The 26,523-nt window shown below is 36.1% G+C and overlaps 1 protein-coding gene across 2 annotated transcripts in view; it reads left to right on the plus strand.

The window, feature by feature from the left end:
* Positions 1–17,302, plus strand: part of Asciz (ASCIZ zinc finger protein) — a 68,057-nt gene extending 50,755 nt beyond the window's left edge. For both annotated transcript variants that reach the window (XM_090397549.1, XM_090397548.1), the window contains one exon: positions 14,450–17,302. In XM_090397549.1, the coding sequence (XP_090253675.1) occupies positions 14,450–16,043 (1,594 nt within the window). In that variant the 3' untranslated portion in view covers positions 16,044–17,302. The remainder of the gene's footprint in view (positions 1–14,449) is intronic.
* Positions 17,303–26,523: the final 9,221 nt, after the last annotated feature.

A 26,523-nucleotide genomic window follows, 5' to 3' on the forward strand; every position in this document is an offset into this window, starting at 1 on the left:
AACACTCAATAAGAAATTCCTTTGTAATTCTCACATTTTGACCTTCTGGCCATTCTTTCTGAATTATGGTCAGAAGGTCACAGTTCCTTACCATAAAACTTGTATTATCTTCATATTTAAGCATTTCTTGTTGAATAACATCTACTCAGGCTACATTTTCACATTTCAAGTTTTTCTAGCCTATGTAGGTGTGCTTGACTGCATTCTTCTTGAATGTTTACTATCACTGTTCTATCATTTATTCTTTTGTTTAGTAATTTTTTTAAAGTAAGTACTCTATCTAGAATATCTCCATCTTAAGTCTTCATGTCACCTTCATGATCTCTAATTCCTTTTACAGTTTTTCCCTCCCTCCATTTCTAAGCTTCCAGATAGCATCCAGAATGTTTTTCCACCATCTAATCTTCCTGTACATGTTAGGCTCAATTGTCTGTCAAGCCCACAGAAGTTTACATCTTAGAAACCTAATTAAGACTTGTTATGCAAGTTAATCCTGTCTGTTATGTCTGTAAATTGCATGTGTCTTCTGGCCAGTTTGCCTGTCTTCCAGGAGGGAAAAATCTTCCATATGAGACTAGCCAACTCGCCTTCTCTTGAAAATCCCCATATGTAGATTCTTCGTATTAAAACCTGCCTTTCTACCCAAAGGGCATTGTTTATGCTGTTGAGTTCACTTCCTGATATTTATTTTCTATATTTGTGCCAAAGTTTTTCTGCAATGACTTTTATTTAGTTGTTTTTAAACATTGCTTTGCTGTCTTATATTTTTCTCTATATTCTCTGAGCAGATGCTGATTTACTTGCTGAAAATTTTTGCTCTTTCTTCTTTTCATGAATGCTGCTTTAACTTCCAAGTAACCATGGAGTTTTGATTTTTCTATCCTTGCAGACAACTTCTCTACATTGCTTCCTTGGCTAAATCGCTAATATCAGAATGGGAAACTGGACAATGAAACATTTGTGCTTATGGTCTTACAGAAGGTTCTATATTAAGGAAGAAGTGGAGGAATTTTTTGAGGCATTAGAGAAAGCAGCTGACACAACAAAAAAGGAAAATTGGTCCTTGGAGATCTAAACAGCAGAATAGGAAATGATTACCAGACATATAAGAATGTTTTGGGAAAATTTGGAGAAAAGAGCAAAACTAATAATAATGGTAAGTACCTGCTAGATTTCTGCTCAGGACATGAACTAGTTATTATCATCACCATGTTCCAATATAAAAATGTGCAGATTCACAGGGAGAGAAGAAGCAAGGAATAAGAAGTCTCATCGACTATGTTATTGTTGACAGTGATGTTTTCCCACTGGTTCACACGAGTATACAGAGGATTTGAATCACCATTTAGTGTTGAGCGGGATAAAATTGAATATCATATTGAAAAGAAGCATTTGAGAAACTTCTGAAATGAATGCAAGTTGAAGCTATCAGCTATGAACTGTAGACCCAAATACACAAATATTATTCAAGAAAAACTGAGTTTGAAAATAAGAACCAAACTTTAGATATTCAGTGGCAAACCCTAAAGAAAACTTTGATTCAGGCCTGTGATGAGGTAATTTCAATGATAGAAAAATCAGAACTCCATGGTGGACTCAAGAAGTTAAAGAAGCAGTCAAGGAAAAGAAGATATATTGCAAGTTCCTGGTAAGTAAGTCACCTTGTGCTCTTTTGGGATACTGAGAAAAATGTAAGAAAGCAAAGCATTGCATAAAATTAGCTAAACAAAAATCATGGGAAGACTTTAGAAAGAACATTGAAAATAAATATCAGGAAGGTGGTAAAATATTTTGGAGGCTGTTGAAAAAGCTAAGAAATAGAGGAAAGAGTACTGTTAAAGGAATTACAGATAATAAAGGAGACATGAAAACTGAGGATAAAGATATTCTTGATGTGTGGAGTAATTTGAAAGATTGCTAAATGAAACGTACAGTGATAGCTTGGTGGTAGGAAACACTCAACAGGAATGCCATCTGGAATATCCAGGGTGTCCACATTGGACCTCCCCAGTTTCAAAAAAGGGTAAAAAATCAAAATGTGGAAATAAGCAAGGTTTGGGTTGTTCAAACATTCCAAAGACTACAAGTTTCCATGTTTAAGACTACAACAACCCTGTCCAGCAGCGGCACTGTGTTGCTGCTGCTGGACAGGGTTGTTGTAGTTTTAAACATGTCATCAAGGACAGAGAAAGCATAAGTTGTGTGGTGAATAGCTGAGCTGAAATCAATCAAAGCAGTGCTGCGTAAGTTCCCTCAGATGCACAAAAAAAGACAGTACCTGACTCAAAGAGTATCCATTTGTGGAAAGAAAATTTTCTAATGATAGGAAGCATTTCAAAACATGGAGGAGGAAATGAATCGGAAGAGAAGGTAGAGAGGATTCTCGAGACCCTTGTGCAAAGCACGACAAAATCTGTTATGAGTGCTTCACACGAAAACTGCAAATATCCTGTTTCACCGTTCACAAGGTCGTCTATCATAAGTTGCGTCTACATGCATACAAAGTGCAGGTGTTGCAGGAAATCAAGCAAAATGATAAGCCACAAGAGGTAATGCTGGCATATGAAATTCTGGAACATGTCGATGAGAATCCAGATCTTCTTTCCCAGATTTGCTTTTCAGATGAAGCCACTTTTCATGTCAATAGAAAAGTGAACAGGCACAATGTCAGGAATGTGGGGGTGTGAAAATCCTCACTGTGTCATGGAACACGTTTGTGACAGTCCCAACGTAAACATCTGGTGTGGTGTAATGCAAAATGCTATCATTGGTCCTTTTTGTGGAAAGCAATATTGAAGGAATGATTTACCTCGACATGCTGAAAAATTTCGTCTTTTCACAACTCAAAGACCTGCAACCACACATTCTCTTTCAACAGGATGGTGAGCTGCCACACAGGCCTTTGGAGGTCCATGCAACTCTTGACAGGGTCTTCCCTCAGCGGTGGATCAGATGTGGAAGACTGCTGATTTTTTTTCTTGTAAGGATATGTGAAGGACACAGTCTATGCAACTAAAGTGGCATCCTAGAGAACCTGAAACATTGCATTTCTGCTGCTGTGTCCTCCATAACCCCCTGACATGCTTCAGAGAAGCTGGTTGGAGATAGACTATCGACTTGACATTGCGCATACTACTAAAGCAGCACACATAGAACTGTACTGATTTTCCTTCTCATTTGTACAATTTCAACACCATGGTCCATACACTTAAGTACTGTGAGGATCCTTTGAAAAGTTTGGTAAAAAAAAATAAGTTAAACACATTTTGGAAAAAAATCACATCTATTTCTCAACACGGTCTCCATCTTTTTCATCCCATCTAAAAAAGTAGGATTTGCCAAATTGTGCAAAATAGTTGTTGACAGCCTTGATGACATCCTTGTTCAAAGAAAATGTTTTCCCATGGAGCCAAATTTTTAAGTTTGGGAACAAGGGTGTGAGGGCGGATGGTCCATTATTTTTCGTCCTTTTATAAGTTTGTCGAAGGAAACACTCGTCTAGTCGGACATTTCATCCAATCTCAATTTGTCGAAGCAGACATGTTATATCTTGTTCATTCTGCCTCTGTTCCTCCTTCAGGGAATCGATGAACCTCCAAAGTGAGGGATGGTACACCACCATCAACTTTAATCAACATCAATTTGTCCCATCAGTCATTTTGTCCAACCTCAATTTGTCACTATATATATCACTATGTCCAACTTGGATTTTTCCACTCAGCAGTGAAAATGCAAGAGTGATTCTGAGCCACTTGTTTTAATTTGTACAAATTTCTACAAGATATGTATGTGAGCATTTAATTATAACAAATCAAATAAAGAAACAGAATTATTTGGGATGTGAAAATGAGATAACGGATTTTGAAATCTGCGGAGTTTGGAGAATTTAGTCTTCCTCATTGACTTCCTCTGCTGGGTTCACCTTCAAACGATAAGCAATTGACCGCAGGTACGTGTTGAGTCTGTTTTCAGCCTTGTACTGAGGATATTGCTGTACTAGGGAGAAAATGAGTTCTTGGTTATGTAGGTACTGGCTATTCACAGGAGCTCTGTTTCTTTGACCTCCAAGAAGGTAGGTATGTTATATCTTGTTCATTCTGCCTCTGTTTCTCTTTCAGGGAATCGATGAACCTCCAAAGCGATGGATGGTATACCACCATCAACTTTTGGAATTGGTTATGCTAACCTTCTACAGAATTGTTGGTTCTCTGTGTCACATTGATGACCGAATCATGAGCATTCCATACCTCGGGTGGAAAGCGAGGGTTTTCTCCCCCCCCCCCGATGCCTTCTGATGTAAACACGTTCAACATACTCTATCATTCCTTCCAGGTCTTCCGAAACACTCTGCAATGTAGTCAAATACCTCGAGTGCATAGTCGATCAGCACGAAAGACAAGCCGAACAACATTGATGCTTCTTCATGTATAGGGCTTCCTGCTACTTTATGCTTCTGTGACAGACCCAAAGCCGCCATATGTTGCCAAAGGGTCTGAGAAAAGTGAAATAGAAACAATTTATATTTGCATTAGGAAATATCTCCTGTGCAGCATTCATATTCGCCAACTCGAAATCCATCATAACAGTATGTGGATTCACAGTGATTCCTGCTTGTTTTGCGGTGTTGACAACATGCTGGTATGTTGACAGATATGTAGTCTTAGTTTTTGCGGGAGTTAGAAAATACACCAGAGGCATGACATGCTCTCGAAATATTCCATGCATAGTAAATGACTGAGCAAATTGTGAGGGCACAGTTTTAAATGTGCCATTGGAGAAGATAATGTCACTCGCTCCAAGTAATCTTAGGTTCTCCATTGTGGTAAAAACAAGAAGACGATCCTCGTCCTGTACACCAGAATCATAAAAAAGAAATCTGTAATGATTTAACGTTACTTGATATTCTACTGGTATCTCAACACCAACCAAACTTGCAAGAGTACGAGGCTTCTCAGTGTTCTGCCATCTATTGACTTGCCTCCGTAAACTCTTCCTCTCTGGCAACATAAGTAATACTTCATCTTACTGAACTTGTCCTATAACCATATGCATAATGTGTGAGGGTGGACTATGCATGTTGTCTTGCGCCTTTCTCTTTAGATTATTTTTCTTTCCTAACCTCTCCGTCCATGCCCGATTCATGTTGGTGATCGTCCTTGCCATCTTTGTACACCACGATGTTGTCTAAACTGGCAGTTCTGATGCACCTAGCATTGCAACTGTCACGAACCTTGCATCACCAATACCATCTAGTCTTATTTTTTCATTCTTATAACAAGAATAAAATTCTTGTTATAAGAATGAAAATGATAACAATAATTTTGTAGATAAAGCATTGGTTTACCCTTGTCACTCATCACAATTTCTGCCATATTCAGCAAAAAATGTTAACATCAACTGACTATTATTAATAATCACAAGTTACTTATAACTCCTTGGACTAATGTTAAGAATTGGATGAATAACCTCAAACCCAGGTGCTTTCATGGCATTTCGTCCAGTTATTTTCAATTGGACGAAATGTCCTACTGGAAGAGAAAAGTAATGGGCGAGATTTTGATTGGACGAACTGCCCTGAAACCAGAACAAGAAGTTACACGGGGCCAAGTCTGGAGAATGCGGTGGATGTGGAACCAATTTGAACCTCAGTGCATGCAATTTTGCCATTGCAATGCCCAATGTATGAGATGATGCATTGTCTTGATGAAATAGCACTCTTTTGTTCACCAATCTTGGCCATTTTTTCTTTAGTTCTTCTTTTAAATGGTCCAACAATGATGCATAATAGACTTCTGTTATTGTTTTACCCTTTTCCAAATAGACTATCATGATAATTCCCTGGGAATCCCAAAAAACAGTGGCCATCACCTTCTCAACTGACAAAACAGTCTTTGCTTTTTTCGGTGCTTTTTCACTAGGCATTGTCCACTGTTCTGACTGCTGTTAGGACTCAGGTGTGTAGTGGTGGATCCATGTTTTGTCTACAGTCATGAATTGACACAAAAAATCTTGTGTCAACAATCATGGCACCCATCGTGCATGCACACAGCTTTTTTATGTGCAATTTTTTGTGGAGGAAATTATACACCTGTTCAGTTGAGATGCCTGCAATCTCAAGCACTTTCACTCAGCGGTCTTCCATAACGATACCATGGATTTTGTCAATCATTTCTTTCATAGTGATCTCAGTCAGGCATCCGGAGCGTGCTTCATCTTCGTTTTAAACTTATTTATCCAAAAATAAAGAGTCTTTAATACTGGTGTAGAGTTCCCATGAACTGCATCTAACTCGGCTTTGATCAGCATGGCCATCCACTTCTTCAAATATAAAAGTGTTTAATCACTGCACATTATCACAAACCAGAAATGCTAAAATACGAGGTATAAAAGTTTTACAGTGTCTGCACTGCATAATTCAGAAGGCCTGGTCAGAGGTTGAATTCCAGATGATTGGAGTAGAGCACTCATCGTACCCATCTATAAAAAAAGGGAATAAAGCTGAATGTGAGAATTACAGAGGAATTTCTCTGCTGAATATTCCTGTTTAGATTTATGCTTGAGAAAGGACTAAGAAAAATTGGAGAAGCTCGGTTCATGCCAAAACAGAGGTTGTCAGGATCAAATTTTCACTTTAAGGCAAATAGTGAGAAATCATGAAAATATAACGAGCATCTGTATTTGTTTTGTAGATCTGGAAAAGGCATATGACAATGTGCCAAGAAGAAAGCTTTTCAAACTGCTCCAGTTATATGGTGTAAATGGAACATTATATCAAACAGTACATAGTCTATATTTGAGTTATAAATCAGCAGTTGGAATTGAAAGAGGTACAGGAAGATGGTTTAATGTTAAGTCAGGTATGCGATGAGGGTGTACATTGTCTCCACTGTTGTTCATCTATGTGGATCACATTATGAAGGAAAGCGGTATTAAACCTGATATAAAGATTGGAGGTGTTCTCAGCTCTTTACTTTATTCAAATGATTTTATACTCCTAAATAAATCCAGAACAAGTCTGTAGGATTCCTTGACCAAATTGAATAACTGCTATAATAAATTTGGTATGAAAATCAGCTTTGAAAAGACTGACAGTGAAAATAGGCAGAAACATTGAAGACATCAACTGCATCCCGAATGGTGAATCTGTAGAACAAATAAAATATTTCAGCTGTTTAGGGACAATTTTTAGTTTAGATGACAGATTTAATTTGGAAATAGACAGCAGAATTGGCAAAGCTGATATGGTAGGAAGTCAACAGAATAAATTTATATTGAATGAGAGAGATTAGTCAAAACACTAAGTAGCTGTATACAAGACAGTGTTCAAACCAGTTTTAACTTATGGATCTGAGAGCTTTGTTAAAAATAAACTCTTGATCAAAGACTGAAGACAACAGATGGCATCAATGGCAGTATCATATTAAAAATGAGGCAGGAAAGAACTTGACATTGTTAGCATTCTGGGATGAGTTAGCAGAGCTAATCTCAGGTGGTATGGCCACTTAAACAGAATGGGAGAGGAAGACCAAGATGTAGGTGGATTGAAAGAGTAAAAGGTGTCTTAAAAGCAGATAAGATCTGATAATATTTGTATGATGAAAGATAATAGGCCAATCTGGAGGAAAATTGTTTATAGGAAGTTAGTAATGATGTAACTTTTCATATGATCCTGCACATCCCCTGAGGGTATATGTCAGGAATTTGATGATGATAAATCACTGTTTTTTTTCAGAGTTTGCCACTTGTCTCCAATGTTTAATTCTTGTCTGGTTTGTGCTGTGTTAATGAAGTAAAGTTAGTAGAAGGTGCACTCCTCTAGGTGTTCAGAAGTTCTTTTATTAAATAAACTGCTATATGTACAACATTCATTATTATGAGGGTGTGCTGAAAAGTTGTGATAATTTTCATGACGGAATTCAGGTAGAACCATGTAACTTGCACATTAATCAAAGCATTCCCCATGAAGTGTTATACATTTGTTACAATGCTGCTACATCATTTGCAGTCCTCTGAGAAAAAAAAGTCTTTCACGTGTTGCACAAACCAGTCCTCAGCTGCAGATATAACTTCATCAACTGTGGTAAATTTTGTTCCTTTCAAGTTTCTTTAAATTTGGGAATAAGAAATAGTCAGACAGGGCCAGGTCTGGTGAATAGGATGGGTGAAGCAGACATTGAAAGCCCAAGTTGTATGTTGTCTGTTGGGTTTCGTGAGGAGGTGCATTGTCCTGCAAAAGCAACACACCTCTGCTCAGTTTACCATGCCGTTTTTCCTTCAGAGCTGTCGAATAAACTGCTGCTGTAACAGTTTCACCATGCTTGAGGTACTTGGTAAGGATTACACCATCCAATCCCAAAAGACAATGGCAAAAACCTTCCTTGCTAACTTTTGAGTTCAAAACTTCTTTGGCTTTGGAGAACCATTCAATGGGGTGTCTCCACTCCATTGACTGTTGTTTGGTCTCTTGGTCATAGTGATGAAGAATCATGTTTTATCAACAGTCACAATATGAGTCCAACAATTTGCACCCGATTTCTCAAAATGACCCAAAATCTCTTGAGATTACAGCACACATTCTCTCTTTTCGTTGACATTGAAACATCTGGGGACTTACTTCGTTGAGACCTTCTGCATGTCCAGATGTTGGTAGATAACGATCCCAACTTGTTCCGTGGATATCCCCAGAGTCTTTGCAGTGTTTTTGGAGTTATTCGTCTATCATCAAGGATCATGGCAAGCACTGCATCAATGTTTTCAGGCATGATTGCTGTGGAAGGTCTTCCTGACCTGGGAGCATCTGTTGTCTCAGGATGTCCAGTTTTAAACTTGGCCACCCATCTGGCAACTGTTGGATGTGCTGGGACACAGTCCCTTAAAGACTCACACAAAGTTTGGTGAATCTTAGGGATAGATATGGGGTGAATCTACAGGGATGGTTAGAATAACGCATCAAGATAGGGGTGGGACAAAGGGACCTCTGCATTTCATGTATACTAAGGCCAGGAGTATTAGGAACAAGAAGGAAGAATTTTTGGCCTTGATTGGCTCTTCCTGGCCACAGGTTATTGGCATTAGTGAGACATGGCTGACAGAAGATGATATAGTTAGTGGGATAGAATGTGTTGGTTATTGTGTGTTTAGGAGGGACAGAGAGAATAAAATGGGGGGGGGGGTGTTACTGATGAACTGCAGCCAAGGAGAATTGAAGTTGTGTTGCAGGATAGTGAAAAGAGCTCATTTGAGGCTATAGACCAGGTGATGGAATAGATGGTGGAGATAGTATACATAAACAAATTGATGAAATGAGTGAAAGGAGGATAATTATTATGGGGGAGTTCAACTATGGTAACATTGATTGGAAGGAGGAGAGGACACGTGAAGAAGGAAATGGATTTTATTCAATTATTAAGGGATAACTATCTGAGACAGCATGTAATTGAAAATACTAGGGGTTTGAGAGTGCTTGACCTGGTAATAGCATCTGAGAATTTGACTGTAACGAATATGACCATGTTCTCACCTATTGGTGAGAGTGATCATAAGGCTTGGGAGGTGGCTAAAGGTGTGGAATTTTCGATTAAGACAGGGTATATGTGGAATTACCGTGCTGGCAAGTATGACAAGCTTAGGAGATTGCTTGGATCAGTGCCATGGCATGTAAAACTGCAAGAGCTGGATGTCGATAAAGCATGGGAAGTGGTCAAGGAGCATTTACTGGCGGTTATGGCTGATTGTATACCTAGGGTCCAAATAGTAAAAAAAGTAGTGGTTAAATGGATGAAAAACACCATTAAGCTTGAGCTGCAAAAAAAGAAACAGCTGTGGAGGGAATTTAAAGAGAAAGGTGACCTGCAAGCACACGAACGGTATAAAGCGCAGGCCAGAAGGGTAAAGAGTGTGGTAAAAAAAAAAAAAAAAAAAGCAAAAGCGGATTATGAAAAGAAACTAGCTATGCAAGCTAAAGATAATCCCAATATGCTGCAAGCAAAAAAAAAACTGTACACGGCAGGATGATTTTAAGCAATGACGATGGTAAGGAGGTCACTGAATCAGTCGATATAGTGGAATTACTGAGCGAGCACTTTGCAAGAGTATATCATCCAGATGGTGACATTGAAAAAATTAAGGAACCATTAGTTTATATGAGAATTGTGATGAATGAAGTGGAGATGAATAGTCTATTACAGAACTTTAATGTGAATACATCTGTGGGATTGGATGGTATACCAGCATGGGTCTTATGTGAAGCGGCTAAAGAATTATCAGTGACCTTGACCATGTTGTTTAATCTCAGCCTCGGGTCTGGTTTAGTCCTGAAGGTGTAGAAAGAGGGGAAAATAGTTCCTCTGCATAAAGGAGGATCCAAGACTAATGTTGCAAATTATTGACTGATCAGCATATCAGTAGTCGTTGTCGAGGTCTTGTAGAAAGTAGTCAAGGGAAAAATACAGGAATGGATTGATGAAAATGAAATACTGTATGGGGGGACAGCATGGCTTTGTGAAGGGTAGATCATGCCTTAGTAACTTGCTCAAGTTTTATAACACAGTGATGGCTGAATAAGGGTAATGGATTTACAGTGATTCTCCTGGACCTGGCTAAGGCATTTGACAGGTTACCACATGGAATTCTAATCCGTAAACTACAACATATGGGAATGGATATAGGGTTGGTGGGTGATTGATGGAGAGATATCAGAGAGTAGTTTATTCAAGAGTAGAGTCCAAAAGACGGCCTGTGACTAGTGGTGTACTGCAGGGTTCTGTTCTTGGACCACTGCTGTTAAATTTGTTCATTAACGATATAGGGAAGGATCTAAGAAAAAGAGTTCATTTGTTTGCTGATGATGCAAAGTTGGATAGGGCAATAGTGAATGCAGAAGATGTCAAAATCTTGTAGGATGACTTGGATAGTTTGGAGTTCTGGGCTAAGGAGAATGGATGTCAATTTAATGTGACAAAATGTAAGGTTATGCATTTTGGGGTGAAAAGATTAGCAGCAGTATACCACATTGGAACTGTACTCCAAGAGATTGATGAGGCCAGGGACTTCGGATTGTTGGTGGATAGGGAGATGAAGTTTAGGGGGTACATTGCAAAAGTGGCTAAATCAGCTCATCAACTCACTTGATTGTTGAAAAATACTTTGACGAGCAGAGACAAGCAAGTTATTGTACTACTGTACTGAGCCTTGATAAGACCTCATCTCGACTACTGTACCCAGATTTGGTCACCTAGGTTTCTTCTTGATGGGGAGGAGGTGGAGAGGATCCAGAGGCGAGTGACCAAGTTGATAGCAGGTCTATGAAATGAACCTTATGAGAACAGGGTGAAGATTTGTGGGTTGCAGAAATTGGTTGATAGGTGGAAAAGGGGAGATATGATTGAGACATTCAAATTGCTTAAGGGTTTCTATAGGATTAATTCAGAGGATATTTTTGAGATCAGGACTGATGGTGGGAGAACTAGGGGACACCTATGGAAGCTGGGCAAGAATGTGGTTAGCAAGGATGTTAGAGCTGGGTTCTTTACTTTTAGAGTGGTAAATGAGTGGAATAAGCTGCCATAGTCTGTTGTGGGTGCTATGACGGTGAGTGAGTTCAAGGCAAGGTATGATAGATACTGTGAGAATGTCATATAGTTGTGTGGACATGATGTTTAGGGCCTCCCTCAATGAGTCTAAGGACTCCCTGGAGTCGCCCGTAATAATAATCTTAATTGCGGACTTTTCTTGCAGCTTAATGATGGTTCATTATCTTCGAATTTCTTCAATACCTCTGACATATCTTCTTATATATCCTAAAAGAAAAACAACAAATTATCAAATAAATCAAATAATTTGAAACATGGGGGTTAAAGGGCTTTAAGATATGTTCTTTCTTGTGGTTATATCAGTTGGTTTAATATCATTTTTGTTCTAGGTGTCTGTTTATCAGAATATTTATCAGAACTCCACAGGATTATTACAAAGTTATACATTCATTATAAAGTATAGTCTTTATACTTTATATTCCTACCTTTCTGATTTACACTTGCACGTGAACCCACATTCCATTGTGCAGGTATTCCAAACCAGATTTGACAGAATAAGTTGGTTAATCCTTATTGCTAAAGTGTTCTATGCCTGTATATTCAGGCAAAAACAGGTGACTAGTGGTGTGCTGCAAGATTCATTGCTGGGACCATTGCTGTTTAATTTGTATATAAATGATATACAAATAACCTGAAAGGAAATATTCTGTTGTTTGCTGATGATGCAAAATTAGATTGAATAATAGTTAATCAAGGTGATGTGGAGAACTTTCAGGATGATTTAAATAGGCTGTCAGTATGTGTAAAAGATAATGGGTGTCAGTTTAATGTCAAGAAATGTAAAGTTATGCATTTTGGGATAAATAGATTACAAGCCTTGTATCGCATTGATGGCACTGTACTCTAGGAAATAAATGAAGCTAGAGATTTAGAGATGATGATAGACAGAGTTAAAATTTAGAGGACATATTGCTAAGGTAGCCCATTAGATTATTTGGCCATTGAAGAACACATTAACATGTAGAGATAAGGAAGTTGTTATTCCTCTTTATAAGGCCTTCATATGCCCACATTTGGATTACTGTGCTCAAGTCTGGTCCTCTGGGTTTTTTCGGAATGAAGATGCAGTGGAAAGATTCAGAGGCGAGTGACCAAGGTGGTCTGTGGAATGTTCCCTATGAGGATAGATTGAGGGTGTGTGGATTGCAGAAATTAGTTGATAGGAGAAAAAGAGGGGGATATGATAGAAATATTTAAGTTGCTTAAAGAGTTTATAGGATCAGAAGATATAGAAGGAACAGAACGAGGGGTCATCCCTAGAAGTTGAATAAAGGTGTGGTTAATAGGGGTGGGAACTAGATTCTTTGCTTGGAGAGTTGTGAATGAGTGGAATGGGTTGCCAGAGTCATTTGTGAGTGTTTTGTCTGTTAATTGGTTCAAGGAGAGATACGATAAATTGGATCTTCCATGATGAGTCTTCAGACTCATCATGGAGGTGCCTGTATAATTGTAATATTGTATGTGTTCTTCCAGCCAGTTTACCTGTTTTGAGGGATGAAAAACTAGAATTTCTGGGAGGGAAAAAACCCCACTTCCGTATCTGAGACCAGTTAACTCACCATTTGATTGAAAACACCTCATGAAGGTTCTTCATGTCAGAGATGGGATTCGACTGGGTTTTTTCCAACCCAGTTGAATCCCATTAGATGAGTGAGCCATTTTTTCCAAATGGCTCACTCATCTAAACCAACTGAGCTAGCAGCTCTATACTTTGAAGTTAAAAACTTTATAGGTGTTCATTGTTATAGTCACTACTCGTCATATTGCAAATGTTGTAACAAAAATGATTTCTTCTTACATTTTTTTCTCTTTTGTGTAAGCAACTTTTCTGTTTAAACTGCTTATATCAGGAATAAATGATAGGTATAAGTAAAAATTCTGCATCAAACTCTCTTTTGATGAATTCTGAACAATCATATTCATGTAACAGATGTTTCCAACTTAGAAAACATGTTCTTTCTGCTGCAGAGTTGCCATTATATTAATACATTAACAATCATACTTCCTTCATGGCCAACATTTTAGTTATGCTGAAATTAAGACTTTAAAGTTGCCAGTTTTGCTTCTGTAAGTCTACAGTTTGAAACATTTATTACATTTCATGAAATTGACATTTTCTTGAACACACAGAAACAGTGCCCCCCCCCTCTTTCTCTCTCTCTCTCTCTCTCTCTCCCTAATATAAAAGTGCTTCTGTGGCATAGTCGCAAAGACAGATGAGACATTTGATTGGAAAGATTTGGTTCATATTCTAACAAGAATACGAAAAATATTTTATAAGCTTTTTTTATAACCAAAGGTGAGCTACAATCTCATATGGATGTGGCAGAGTTTCATCCTTTCAAACACAAAGAAAGAACACTAATATAATATGTATAATATATTTCATTCTAGGCCTTAGTTGCTTTGGTCAAAAACTTGAACACACAGAAACAGTCCCCCCCCCCTCTCTTCAATCAAACCCACAGACCAGTTAGTTGGTTACACTTTCTGTTCTGCCTCCATAGCTCTCATTTGATAGAACAGAAGCTGTGGAGATGGAATTAACTGCCCTCTGATTCATTACTAACCAAATTGGGTTTCCAGAGGTGAGAGGGGATGTGGGTCTTGCCATCACAGGCTATTGTCTAATATGTAAACGAAAAATGAGAAGTTGGATATGATTTGCTACCACTGGACGGGAAGCACACATAAATTATAACTTAAACTTTTGTTAAATATTTTATTATAAATCACATATCATTCTGAGTAGTATAGATCTTTAAAGTTAGCCATGTATAATAAACAAGGTATTAAATATTTTAGTGCCATATAATGTTTACCTTCATATTTATATCAGTATGTATTTTATGTTTCAGGCAATCTCCAGGTAGTGTACAGATTCAGCAGTTGGTCATTCCATTAGTTGTTGTAGTTCAACCTGGTATTCCTCAAAATTCTTCCACTACCACCACTGCTGCCACCAATGTATCTTGTCCTAGTCAGAAGCAAAGACCAATTTTGCCCAAAGCTGTACCTTCTAGTACTCTTCCTCTTCAGACAGTTGCTGCATTAGCACTGAGTGAGTTAGCAACAACTCACAATGCAACAACACATAAAGCATCAATAGCTGTACAAACAGAAAATTGTTCTTGTTATAACCAGAAAACTTCATTACATCCTGAAGTTCCTTTGAGTGGAAAATTTAGCATAAGTGATACAGCTGTGAATAATGAACAGGAGAAATTAAACTTTGCACCACATTCACTAAGTGAAACAGGAAGAAAAACTAAAAGACAAAGAATAAGAGCAATAGCTGAAACACAGACATCTGGTAGCTCCATTTTAAATAAATCACTGAAAAGTGCAGATATGTTATCAAAAAAAGAGTCACGTGGATCTCAGTGTTCTACACGCATCAAGAATAAGAAACAAACTACTCGAATTAAAAGCACACATACACAAACAGTAGAGAGTGCTTTGAACAAAATTAAACGTAAACCTGGAAGTAGATCCCAAAGAAATTCAGTAGCTGTTTCTGCAGAAAGTAGTATTGAAGATCCAACTAATAATGATCACAACGACCAGTCCCTTTGGTCTAGTTTAGAAACAATGCTGTTTGGTGAAACCAAACAAATGCCTCTAACTTCAATAGCACGGTCTTCTTCCAGTACTCAGACCAGTCCCAGGAATAGTTTTTATTATAAAGATCTCTGTGATTCACAAACAATTACAGATGAACAGATGTTTCCATGGTCTACCATTGAAGACAACAGAAGTGATATGGCTTTTGAAATGATTCAAAATTTAACACAAGATGCACGTACAGATCTGTCTCATAATCATGTGAATACTGATATATCACTGATGCCTATGTTAACTGATAATTGTGCCCTTTCATTTCGTTCAGGAAGTGCAAATGCTCATGGACAAAATATGTCAAATGTGCAATCTGCATACTTAAACACAGAAACCCAGACTGATCCAAAGTTGGATATTACAGCTCTTCCAGATACTATGGTGCAGCAAGCTGTACAGACGGAATTGGGAGATCCTTCTTTTACACACATACAAACACAAACTAGTAATATTGACAACATTGACTATTCAAGATTTCTAGCTAATATGGAAACTCAAACCACTGAAGATTTTCTTTTCTCTCAGCTAGAACTTTCTGATATTGAGACTCAAACTCCATGGGATAATATTACCTCATTAAGTAATTCTTTTGAAGGAACTGATCAACTTTCAATTGAAATTCAGACTGATTTTAGTTCTCTTGATTCACATGAGCATTCAGCTGATCCATATCAGTACTTAATAAATTCCCAGCCTCACACACTTGATATTTCAAGTAGACCTTCATTAATATCAGTGATGGATACAGAGACACAAACAAATTGTGAGTTTTTTCCAAGTACAGAATTGATCAGCTCCTATGCTCAAACATTACATGATATTTTCTATTCTTAAGACTTTAAATATCAAGAAATAGAATTTAGTTTTAATAATGATTTATGATCTGCATTTTCTGCAATGATATTTTCTTCTATTTTTTATATAATTTTTTCCATTTTTTTTTTTTTAATTTTCTGTATGCAGTTTTTTTGGGACCAAAGCTCCTTTTCTTCCAAGTGGTGCTTCCTAGTATCAGAGTATTCTGCAAGATATATGTTTATTTTATATGTTAGTTTGTATATATAGATCTGATGCTTAACATATAGAAATGTTGAAAGTTAGTTCATTTTTTTAAAACTTTTCTTCCTGCAGCTTTATATTTTATTTAAAGTATATCTGCCAACTTTTTTTTTTTTTGGAATGTATTATAAAAAAGAAGTTAGAAAAAAAGAACATGTTCTTGATAAAAATAAGTTAGAACTGATACCATTTTTAATGCCAAGGTAAGGATTATGTTGCTGTTAATTCTGTTTTTTATTTATTTATTTATTTTAAATGTTGAATATAATTGTGAAGCAGTTCCTTTCATTTGGCTCTGACAGGATGAGCTAATTTATTTGGGCAACAAGTTATAACAGAGTTCATATGAAATATATAAAGACACTCCTTTTCATTCTCCAACTTGAATATTTTTGGTTTGCCATTATAAAGATTACTGTTCTAAAATAGATTCTGTTTAGAATGTGAAGGGTTTTATTTTTGAAAGTTAGTGTAAACTTTTTTTTTTTTTTGCTCCCTTGCTCGCTCATTCAGCAATATCTTTTATTACTAGTAATATTAGTGACTGAAACCTAACCTTATGAAATAGGATTTTTTTTTTTTAGTGTGTCTCATTTGACTTTGAACTAATGTCTTATATTTTCACACACAGTCTCTGTGTATGTTGTGCATGTATTATATGTTTATTTTTTTCTGAGTAATGTATGTACAGAGGAAAATATTTTTTTCCTCTGTACAACATTCCTCTATCTAGAATATTTTTTTCTGAGTAATGTATGTACAGAGGAAAATATTCTAGATACATAGGATTATAAACTTGGATATTTAATATAATTTAGTTTTCTTTTTAAAAGACGAATGAAGAATTCACTTGTTCATTTTCTCTTAAAATTTATTTTCAAGTATAATATTGTATCATATATTTGTATTTACTAAAAAAGTATATGTTGTTTATTATATACCATATGAGCAGGGCTTGAAAAATGCACTCATCTGCCTTGTCTGTGACAAGTGAAAATTTTTAGTTGATGAGTAAAAAAAAAATTAGAAGAGAAGTTTGTCTAATTGTCAACTTTATTTATGTGATGCCAATTCTGTTTTCTGTGCTTTTTGTCTCAGTTTTTCTGTTTACCTTAAGCAATGCTGGCCATTACAAATGCCTGTTTTATCACTAATCACTACCTTAATTCAGTACAACAAATAAAACAATAGGGATACACATTCAGTATTTTATTTTTAGAGAGCATGCAGTCTTACCACTAGGTAAGCAATTAATTGCTGCTTAACAATGTAAAATAGATATATAGCAGACAGTAATTAGCTTATTTTTTACCCAGTGATGGAATATGCAAAATCATTAATAGTGAATATTAAAATTCAGAAAGTTGAGAAAGAAGTATTGCAATTTTTTTTTCAAAATATTTCTTTATATTGATTCTAACCTAAATATTTTCTATTGTTTTCTGAGTGATGTCATATGACATCACTACCTTTCTATGTGACAATGTTGTGGATCTAATCAGAATTCAGAAACCCACTGTTGACCTAAATGTTTTATTTTATTGAGAGTTTGTATGATACTGAATGTTTTTATTTTCACTGTTTATTTATATATCATGGATGAGATATTAGTGACTAAGATATTATTCATCTCTGTGGATCACATTATGAAGGTAAGTGGTATTAAACCTGATATCAAATTTAGGGATGTTAATCACAGCTCTTTACTTCATAATGTGATCCACAGAGATGAGTAAATCTTAGTCACTAATAAACACTGAAAATAAAAATCAGTTCCTACCATACCAGCTTTGCTAAGTCTTTCTGTTTCCAAATTTAATTTGCCATTTTCACTAAAAATTTTGCCTATGTAGCTGGTGTTATACTTGTAAATAAATCCACGACAGATTTACAGGATTCCCTGACTAAATTGAATAACTGCTATAATAAATTTAGTAAGAAAATCGGCATTTAAGAGACGGACAATGAAAATAGGCACAAACATTGAAAACATCAGCTGCATCCTGATTGGAGAACCTATAGAACAAGTAAAACACTTTAGCTACCTAGGCACAATTTTTAGTGAAAATGGCAAATTAAATTTGGAAACAGAAAGAATTAGCAAAGCTGGTATGGTAGGAACTGAATACTGAAAGCTGTCTTGTATACAACTAGTGTTCAAACCAATTCTGACTTGTGGATCTGAGAGAAAATGGAAATAAAACTCTTTATCAAACACTGGAGATCACAGATATGAGAGTCCTAAGACCAATTAGGGAACTGAACAGATGGCATCACTGGCAGCAGCACATTAAATATTAGGAAAGAACTGTTAACATTCAGGAATGTGGTTAACAGAAATAATCTCAGGTGGTATGGTCACTTAAACAGGAGAGGAAAGATTAGCTAAACAAGTGTTCTTGTCAGGATGGCAGGAAAAAGACTTGAAGGAAGACCAAGATGTAGGTTGATTGATGTGGTAAAATGTGTGTCTTAGAAGACAGAAATATAACATCTAATATTGAAATATGGACAGATGATGGGCTATTTGGAGAAAAATTGTTGATAAAAAGTTAGTAATGATGTAACTTTTCATGTAGTACCTTAATATCCTGTACATCTCCTGGTGCACAGGAGGGCATGTCTGGAATTTGATGTTTGTTTATAACGGCAGAAAAGAAACTGCTTGATTTGTTTTAGAAGAAAAAAAACATGAAAATTGGCAGATATCATTAATAAAAAAAAAATAATAATAATAAATGATCTATCACTTATAAAATGCATGCATTTTTTTCTTCATGGATTGATACACTAGTGTACGTGTAATTAACATTACTTCAACACTGTAGTTATACAGGGTAAAAATTAGTCAGAGCATTAAAAAGCTTATAAATTTACCAGATCTGGGATTAAAAACAAGACCATCAGGCAGCTGTGTCAGTCTTAGTGTGGAGTATACACTAAGACTGATATCTAACTAGTGAGATATTTGCCTGTGGTGAGAATCGCAAAAATTTTCAAGCCCTGCATATGAGTTTAAATTGTGGTCATTGCTCTCATTTTATTACAAGTGAAAGTGTCGCTTAGCAACAAATTGTAAAATGTTCATAACTTTTGGTTAACAAAGCTATTGAACATGAAAGTTCTTAATGTTGGGGTACTTTCAAGGCTAATGAATCTATTAATTATGACCAATTGAGGAGTATTACAGAGTTCAGTGGAATGGGATTGGTTGCTGGATGGAAAGAATATAGTATACGTGTAATTAACATTACTTCAACACTGTAGTTTTACAGGGTAAAAATTAGTCAGAGCATTAAAAAGCTTATAAATTTACCAGATCTGATTTACCAGATATAGACAGTGCATGGGAAGCATTTAAACAACAGTTGTTTAAATCCTGAGAAAAAGATTACACATCCATTTGATTAGGTGCTTAATAAGATTACACATCCATTTGACTACTCAATTAATTCGAAGAATTAATTGAGTAGTCAAATGGATGTGTAATCTTATTAAGCAAAAGATTCATAAGAAAAGATGTCGAAGGAATACTGTGTGCATAAGGATGACATTCATTATGAACTTTATAAGCAGCAGGCTAGAATAGTCACAGCTGTTGTACGGAAAGCAAAGTATGCTAAAGACAACCCACACGAATTCTATCGATATGCTGCAAGCGAAAGAATGAATATGAAAGAATAACTCTTCTAAATCCAGATGGCATGAGGGTTAGAGATGCAGAAGAGGTTGTTCAGTTAATGAGTGCCCATTTTGTTAAAAGCTATCAACCTGTTGTATGCAACATTGAGCTCACTGTTACCTCTTCACTAGATGAAGAAATGCAGGTGTATGACGATGAGGTATTAGAGCTGTTGAACAAATTGAATAAGAATACAGCAATAGGGACTGATGGGAATATCAGCATATGTGCTAAAAGAGTGTTCAGCTGAACTGGCCATTCCTTTAACCAGGCTGTTTAATACGAGTCTCAGAACAGGGAAGATTCCACAGAAATGGAAGGAAGAATGTATAGTAATTCCGTTGCACAAGGTTGGTGCAAAGACTGATGTATCGAACTATCAACCAGTTAGCATATCAGGAGTGTGTAGAGTGTGGTGATGGTGAAAATTTTGGAGAAATTGGTTAGGGCTCACATTCAGAAATGGGTTGACAGTGAATCTCTACTTTGCAATGAACAACATGAGTTTACTAAGGGAAGGCCATGTTATGTTTTAGCACCTTGCTCACATTCTGTAACAATGTTACCATTGAACCAGACGAGGGGAATGGATACACCATGATACATTTGGATTTTTGCTAAGGCTTTTGACAGAATACAGCATGGCAGACTGCTGCATAAATTGGAGAAAAAGGGTTTGGTTATAGAATATTAGCATGGATAAGAGGATGGCTGACTGACAGATATCAAAAAGTGGTATATGGGGGATGTGAGTCTTCAAGAGTTAAGATAACCAGTGGTGTACCACAAGGATCAGTGCTTGGTCCACTGTTATTCAATTTATATATTAACGATATTAGGAAGAATTTGACAAGCGATATACAGCTGTTTGCTGATGATGCAAAGATAGGTAGGGTTATCAGGAATGCTGCTGATATGCAGTACTTGCAGAATGGTTTGAATAGGCTGGAATTGTGGGCATGAGAAAATGGGTGTCAGTTTTTTTTTTTGTTCAATGTCAGTAAATGTAAAGTCATTCACTTTAGCGTGATTAGATATCCAATGTCATATTATATTGGTGGGATTAGGCTAGAAGAAACTGATGAGGCTAGGGATCTTGGAGTGTTAATAGATAGGAAGTTGAAGTTCAGTGGCCATGTGGCAAAGATTGCAAATACCCTCAAAAGATAATTGCAATGCTGAAATGAACGTTCACGTGTAAAGATAAGGATGTTATTTTGCCTCTTTACAAGACCTTGATAAGATCTCACTTGGACTATTGTGCACAGGTCTCCTGGTTTCTGTTGTAATTCTGATATATTGGAGAGAGTACAAAGGACAGTGTTAAAAATTATATCAAAATTGTGGAATACTGATTATGAAGACAGATGGAGAATTTGTAGACTGCAGACACTAGCAGACAGGAGAAAGAGGGGAGATATGATTGAAACTTACAAACTTCTGAAAGGGTCATACAGGATTTCACTTGATGAAGTTTTTCAATTTATGGAGGGTGGGGAAAGGACGAGAGGGCATCCTTGGAAGCTGAGAATGAAGTAAGAAGGGGGTGAAGGCTAGATTTTTCTCTCAGAGGGTAGTGTGATTGGAATGGATTGCCAGATGTTGTGAGTGCAACCAGTGTGAATGAATTAAAAAATAAGCATGATAGCTGGTGTGTTATCCAATTAGATGGCCTCCCTGGAGGGCTCTCTTAATAATAATTGTTACAAATTTTACTAATTATAATTTATTTCTGAAAGGTATATGATGATGATGTATGTATGTATGTGAACATCCTTGAAAGAAAAAAATGGGAATCACTTTGTAGTATGTTCTGAAAGAACTGAAAAGATTTTTTGGTATAGAACTTATAAAAGGACTGAAAACCAGTATAGAAATGCACAACCAAAAATGTATGAAGTTATAAAAATATGAGTTAAATATCTGAATATAAACCAATTACATTTAATTTTTAAGGTAAATTATTATTACGTGACACCTCCAGGGAGTCCAAAGACTCATCGAGGGAGGGTATCTATTCTACAACTCTCAGTGTCCACCAACCACAATGATCTTCGTCATCTACACCATCTACCGACGACCACCACCACTAGTATTTTCACAGACAATCGCAAACCTCCATGTCCATGGCGGGATCCGAATCCACAGCCTTTTGGCTAGAGAGCGGATACACTAGCCACTCGGCCAACCAGGCCAGGTTATAAATGTGAATGGAAAAATGTTTAAAAAAAAGGAATGAAAAGCATGTAAGATATAACATGACAAGCACAAAATTAATAAATGTGCTGGCTTTTTGCAAGTAATTATATAGAGGAGTGAGGAGAGGGTTCTTTGCATGGAGAGTGGTTGGTGAGTGGAATGCATTGCCTGAGCGTGTTGTGAATGTAGACACGTTGAATAATTTTAAGGTATACGGTTGGATGAGCATTGTGTTCATTGGTGTGTACCTCCCTCTGATTCCATGGAGGTCAGGTGTTAATAATTAGCTATCAGATTCTAGAAGAAAGGCAAGAAAAGTAATCAGTGAGGTTGGGAAGTTTATAATGTGACATTATATTCTGTTGTATTAATTGGTTTTAAGAGCGAGGAAGAATAACTTATTTTAATTGCATCAGATGTTATTAAATAAGGTCTGCATGAATTTATCGTGTGTTGATAGTTCATATTGCTAGTTTCTGAGCATCATAATTCACTTTATTTTTATTTATTTATTTTTTATTTTTTTTTGTTGTTATCTAAACAGGGACCTTCTTAGTTTCATTAATGCATTTCCATTTTATAGCATACAACTATATTTTAGTAAGATTTTTATTGCTGCTTTTTTTTTTTTTTTATGTAAATGGTCAGTTATGGGGATATGGCCATGGTATGTTCTTGTAAGAGATTTGACAAAAAAAAAAAAAAATGTTGGACACAATATAACTGGTGTTACATCTGGGTTGACAGTAAAATTTGTAAATGGCATTATGGTTTTTCTCAAAGTTTTTAGCTGATTACTAGTGATAACAGTGTCGTTAAGGCTTAAGTGCTGGGAGGACATTTTGTTGGAGGTTTTAATCCTTACTTAGTGCTGTTAATGGAGTATTAACAGCACTAAGTAAGGATTAAAAACTAATTTTCATGCTTCTAATATTTCATCTTAAACATCTTAATGGATGTTTGTAGGTGGCCTAGGATGTAAACTTGAATCTCTGACGATTATTGTTTCCCAAATTTTGGAAAGTTTTATGCATCCGTATTTGTTTCAATTAGGTTGATTTCTGAGTGCTGTTGCAGATTCCAAAAACAATCTTTCCTTTTTACTATGGTGAGCATGATGATTTTCTTCAAGAAGATCCTGTGAGTTTTGTCCAATACAGGTCTGCAAAGCAAGATTGACTATAGTCATGATTGCAGATGTGAGATTTGTGTTCTAATTTTTATTATGATCTGGGGGCAAAATAGATAACAGCAATTCTCTCCAATCTATTAGCTATTAACTGTTGTGAATAACTGCTACTGAAAGAAAATATTTCTAAAGTACGTGATTTCTTAGTTTCAGGCAGTTCCTGATGAAGTGTTAGTAGTCATTGATAAATTGTGTTAATATGACCAGTTGCTTGATTCAGCAGAAATAACAAGATGAGAAGTGCAGGTAATTCCCAATGTTTGTGAAATATTTGTATTAGTGTTCTGATCTTGTAAAAGGTTAGTTTTCTTTCTTGTTTGATTGTAAATTTGAGTAGTACATGTGAAACTTCTAGCCAGCCTTATTAACATCATTTGAGCGAGTGAACATTTCTCTGAATGTTAGGAAAGAAATCATCATCATCAAATTCCTGCTATGTACCCTCAAGGGGCATACAGGATATGATAGTACTACATGAAAAATTTACATCATTACTAACTTCCTATCTACAATTTTCCTCCAAATCAGTCTGTTACTTGTCATAACTCCATCATTATCAGATCTTACATTTGTATTGTCTAAGGCACTTTTTACCATATCAATCCACCTATATGTTGGTCTTCCTCTGGGTCGTTTTCCTGGCAGAGAACACCTGTTTTGCTAATCTTTCCTCACCCATTCTGTTTAAATGACCATACCACCTGAAATTAGCTCTGCTAACGCATTCCTGGATGCTGACAATGTCAAGTTCTTTCCTAATATCCTCATTTTTAATATGATATTGCCATAGATGCCATCTGTTCACGCCTCTAATCTTTCTCAGGACTCATATCTGCAGTCTCTAGTCTTTGGTCAAGTGTTTTACTTCTGACCCAACTCTCGGATCCATAAGTTAAGTTAAAACTGGTTTGAACACTGTCTTGTATACAGCTAATTTAGTGTTCCGACTAATTTCTTTCTTATTCCATATGAATTTATTCAAATGACTTCCTACCATACCAGCTTTGTTGATTCTGTTGTATATTTCCATATTTAATTTACCATCTTCACAAAAAATCGTGCCTAAGTAGCTAAAATGTTTTACTTGTTCTGTAGGTTTTCCATTCACAAAGCAGTTGACATTTTCAATGATTCTGCCTATTTTCATTGTCTTTGTCTTGTTATTCCTGACCTTCATACCATATCTGTTACAACAGTTATTCAATTTAATCAGGGAATCTGCAGACTTGTAGCGGATTTATTTAGAAGTATAACATCGTCCGCATAAAACAAAGAGCTGACTTTAACATGTCCAATTTTGATATCAGGTTTAATATCACTTTCCTTCATAATGTGATCCATCTAGATAATGAATAAGAGAGGGAATAATGTACATCCTTGTTTGACACCAAATTTACAATTAAACCATCTTCCTGTACTTCCTTCAATTCTAAGTATTGCTTGATACAATGACCCACTGACACCATACAACTGTAGTGTTTTGAATAACTTTTCTCTTGGCACCTTGTCATATGCTTTTTCCAGATCTACAAAACTTAAATACAGATCTTTGTTATATTCCCATGATTTCTCAACTATTTGTCGTAAAGTGAAGATCTGATCACATCTTCACTTTACGACAAATCCAGCTTTTGTTTTTGGCCTGAATCCAGCTTGTTCTTCACCAAGCTTTTCTTCCACAATTCTTCTCAACCATTTGTCAAGTATACTTGCATAAGTCTTACCAGGAACACTCAGTAGGGAAATACCTCCTGTAATTCTTGCATTCAGTTTTATTTCCCATTTTATATGTGGGTACTATGAGAGCTCTACTCCAATCAGCAGGAATTCGTCCCTCTGTCCTGACCTTCTGAACTATGCAGTGAAGCCACGGTAGGACTTTTTATACCTCCATACTTCAGCTTTTTTTTTTTAAATAATGAAACCTGTGGTGCGATAATTAAAAGAAACGCAAGTATTAACCACAGTGAAAATTATTTAATTGTAAATATTTCATCCTAAGTATCTTAGGACATTATCAGTACAGTCATTTAAAACAATAATAGAAATAACATACAGTTAGGGCACATAATTACAATAGAATCTCATTAAACGTGCATAACGTGTTACAGAAGTATAAAAATAAAAAAATTATTTAACACAATTTTTATGAAAATATCCCATACTTTAGGAATAGTAAGAACGTCATTTGTGATTTAAGTTTGGTCTGTGTAGTAGGGATTGAGAACTTTCTTTGTATAAACGTTCATCTTTATATAAAGATCTATGTAAAAGTTTAGACTTTTACCAATGGATCCTATGCAGTTTAAAAAGACGAATGTGGTCTTGATGTTCAGAGATGCATTTCTGAACAGACCTACCTGTCTGTCCAAAGTAAGACAATTTGCATGAGCATGGAATCTCAAACGCCAGGCAACATCAAAGGTGAGAGTTTGTCTTTAGGAGAAGGTAACAAGTTGTAAATTTGGTTGATAGGTTTGTAAGTAGTGGCAAAATTGTATTTCTTCATAATTTTAGAAGGATGTTCGGAGATGCCTTTGATGTAAGGTATGGGAATCCTATGGACTTCTTCCTGTCTGGTTTGATATGTGGAGAAGTGACTGATTTTTTGAGTTGTTTTAGGATTATATCCATTTAGGATGGCTATATTTTTGATTACTTCTAATTCCTGGTTTAAAGATTATTCAGAGGAGCAGAATTTGTGTGCTCTGGAAACTAGTGATTTAATAATGCCAGATTTCTAAGATAGATGATGAGCAGAAGAATTGCGAATGTAGCGACCTGAGAATGTAGGCTTGCGAAATACAGACATGGCGATGGAACAGTCTTCTTTTCTTTGGATGTGTAAATCCAAAAAGGAGATGCCCTGTGGAGATTCTTTTTCTAATGTAAAGTTGATGCAATGATGAAGAAGGTTAATTTTATCTAGAAATAGTTGTAATTCATGTTCGGGATGATCCCAGACTGCAAATATGTCGTTGACATATCTTAACCAAATTTTTGGTTTGGATTCAAGAGTGAATATTTTTTCCTCAAGGTGTTCTAGAAACAAGTTTACTAGATTTGGTGATAAAGGAGATCCCATTGCTGTTCCTTCCTCTTGCTTGTAAATTTGACCTTTCCAGGTGAAGTAACCTGATGCAATAACAAATTAAAATTAAAGACATTCAACTATCAAAAACTGA

Source organism: Typopeltis vanoorti, chromosome 9, assembly GCF_054136105.1.
Source record: "Typopeltis vanoorti isolate ZY-2024b chromosome 9, IOZ_Tvanoo_1.0, whole genome shotgun sequence".
NCBI lineage: Eukaryota > Metazoa > Arthropoda > Arachnida > Uropygi > Thelyphonidae > Typopeltis > Typopeltis vanoorti.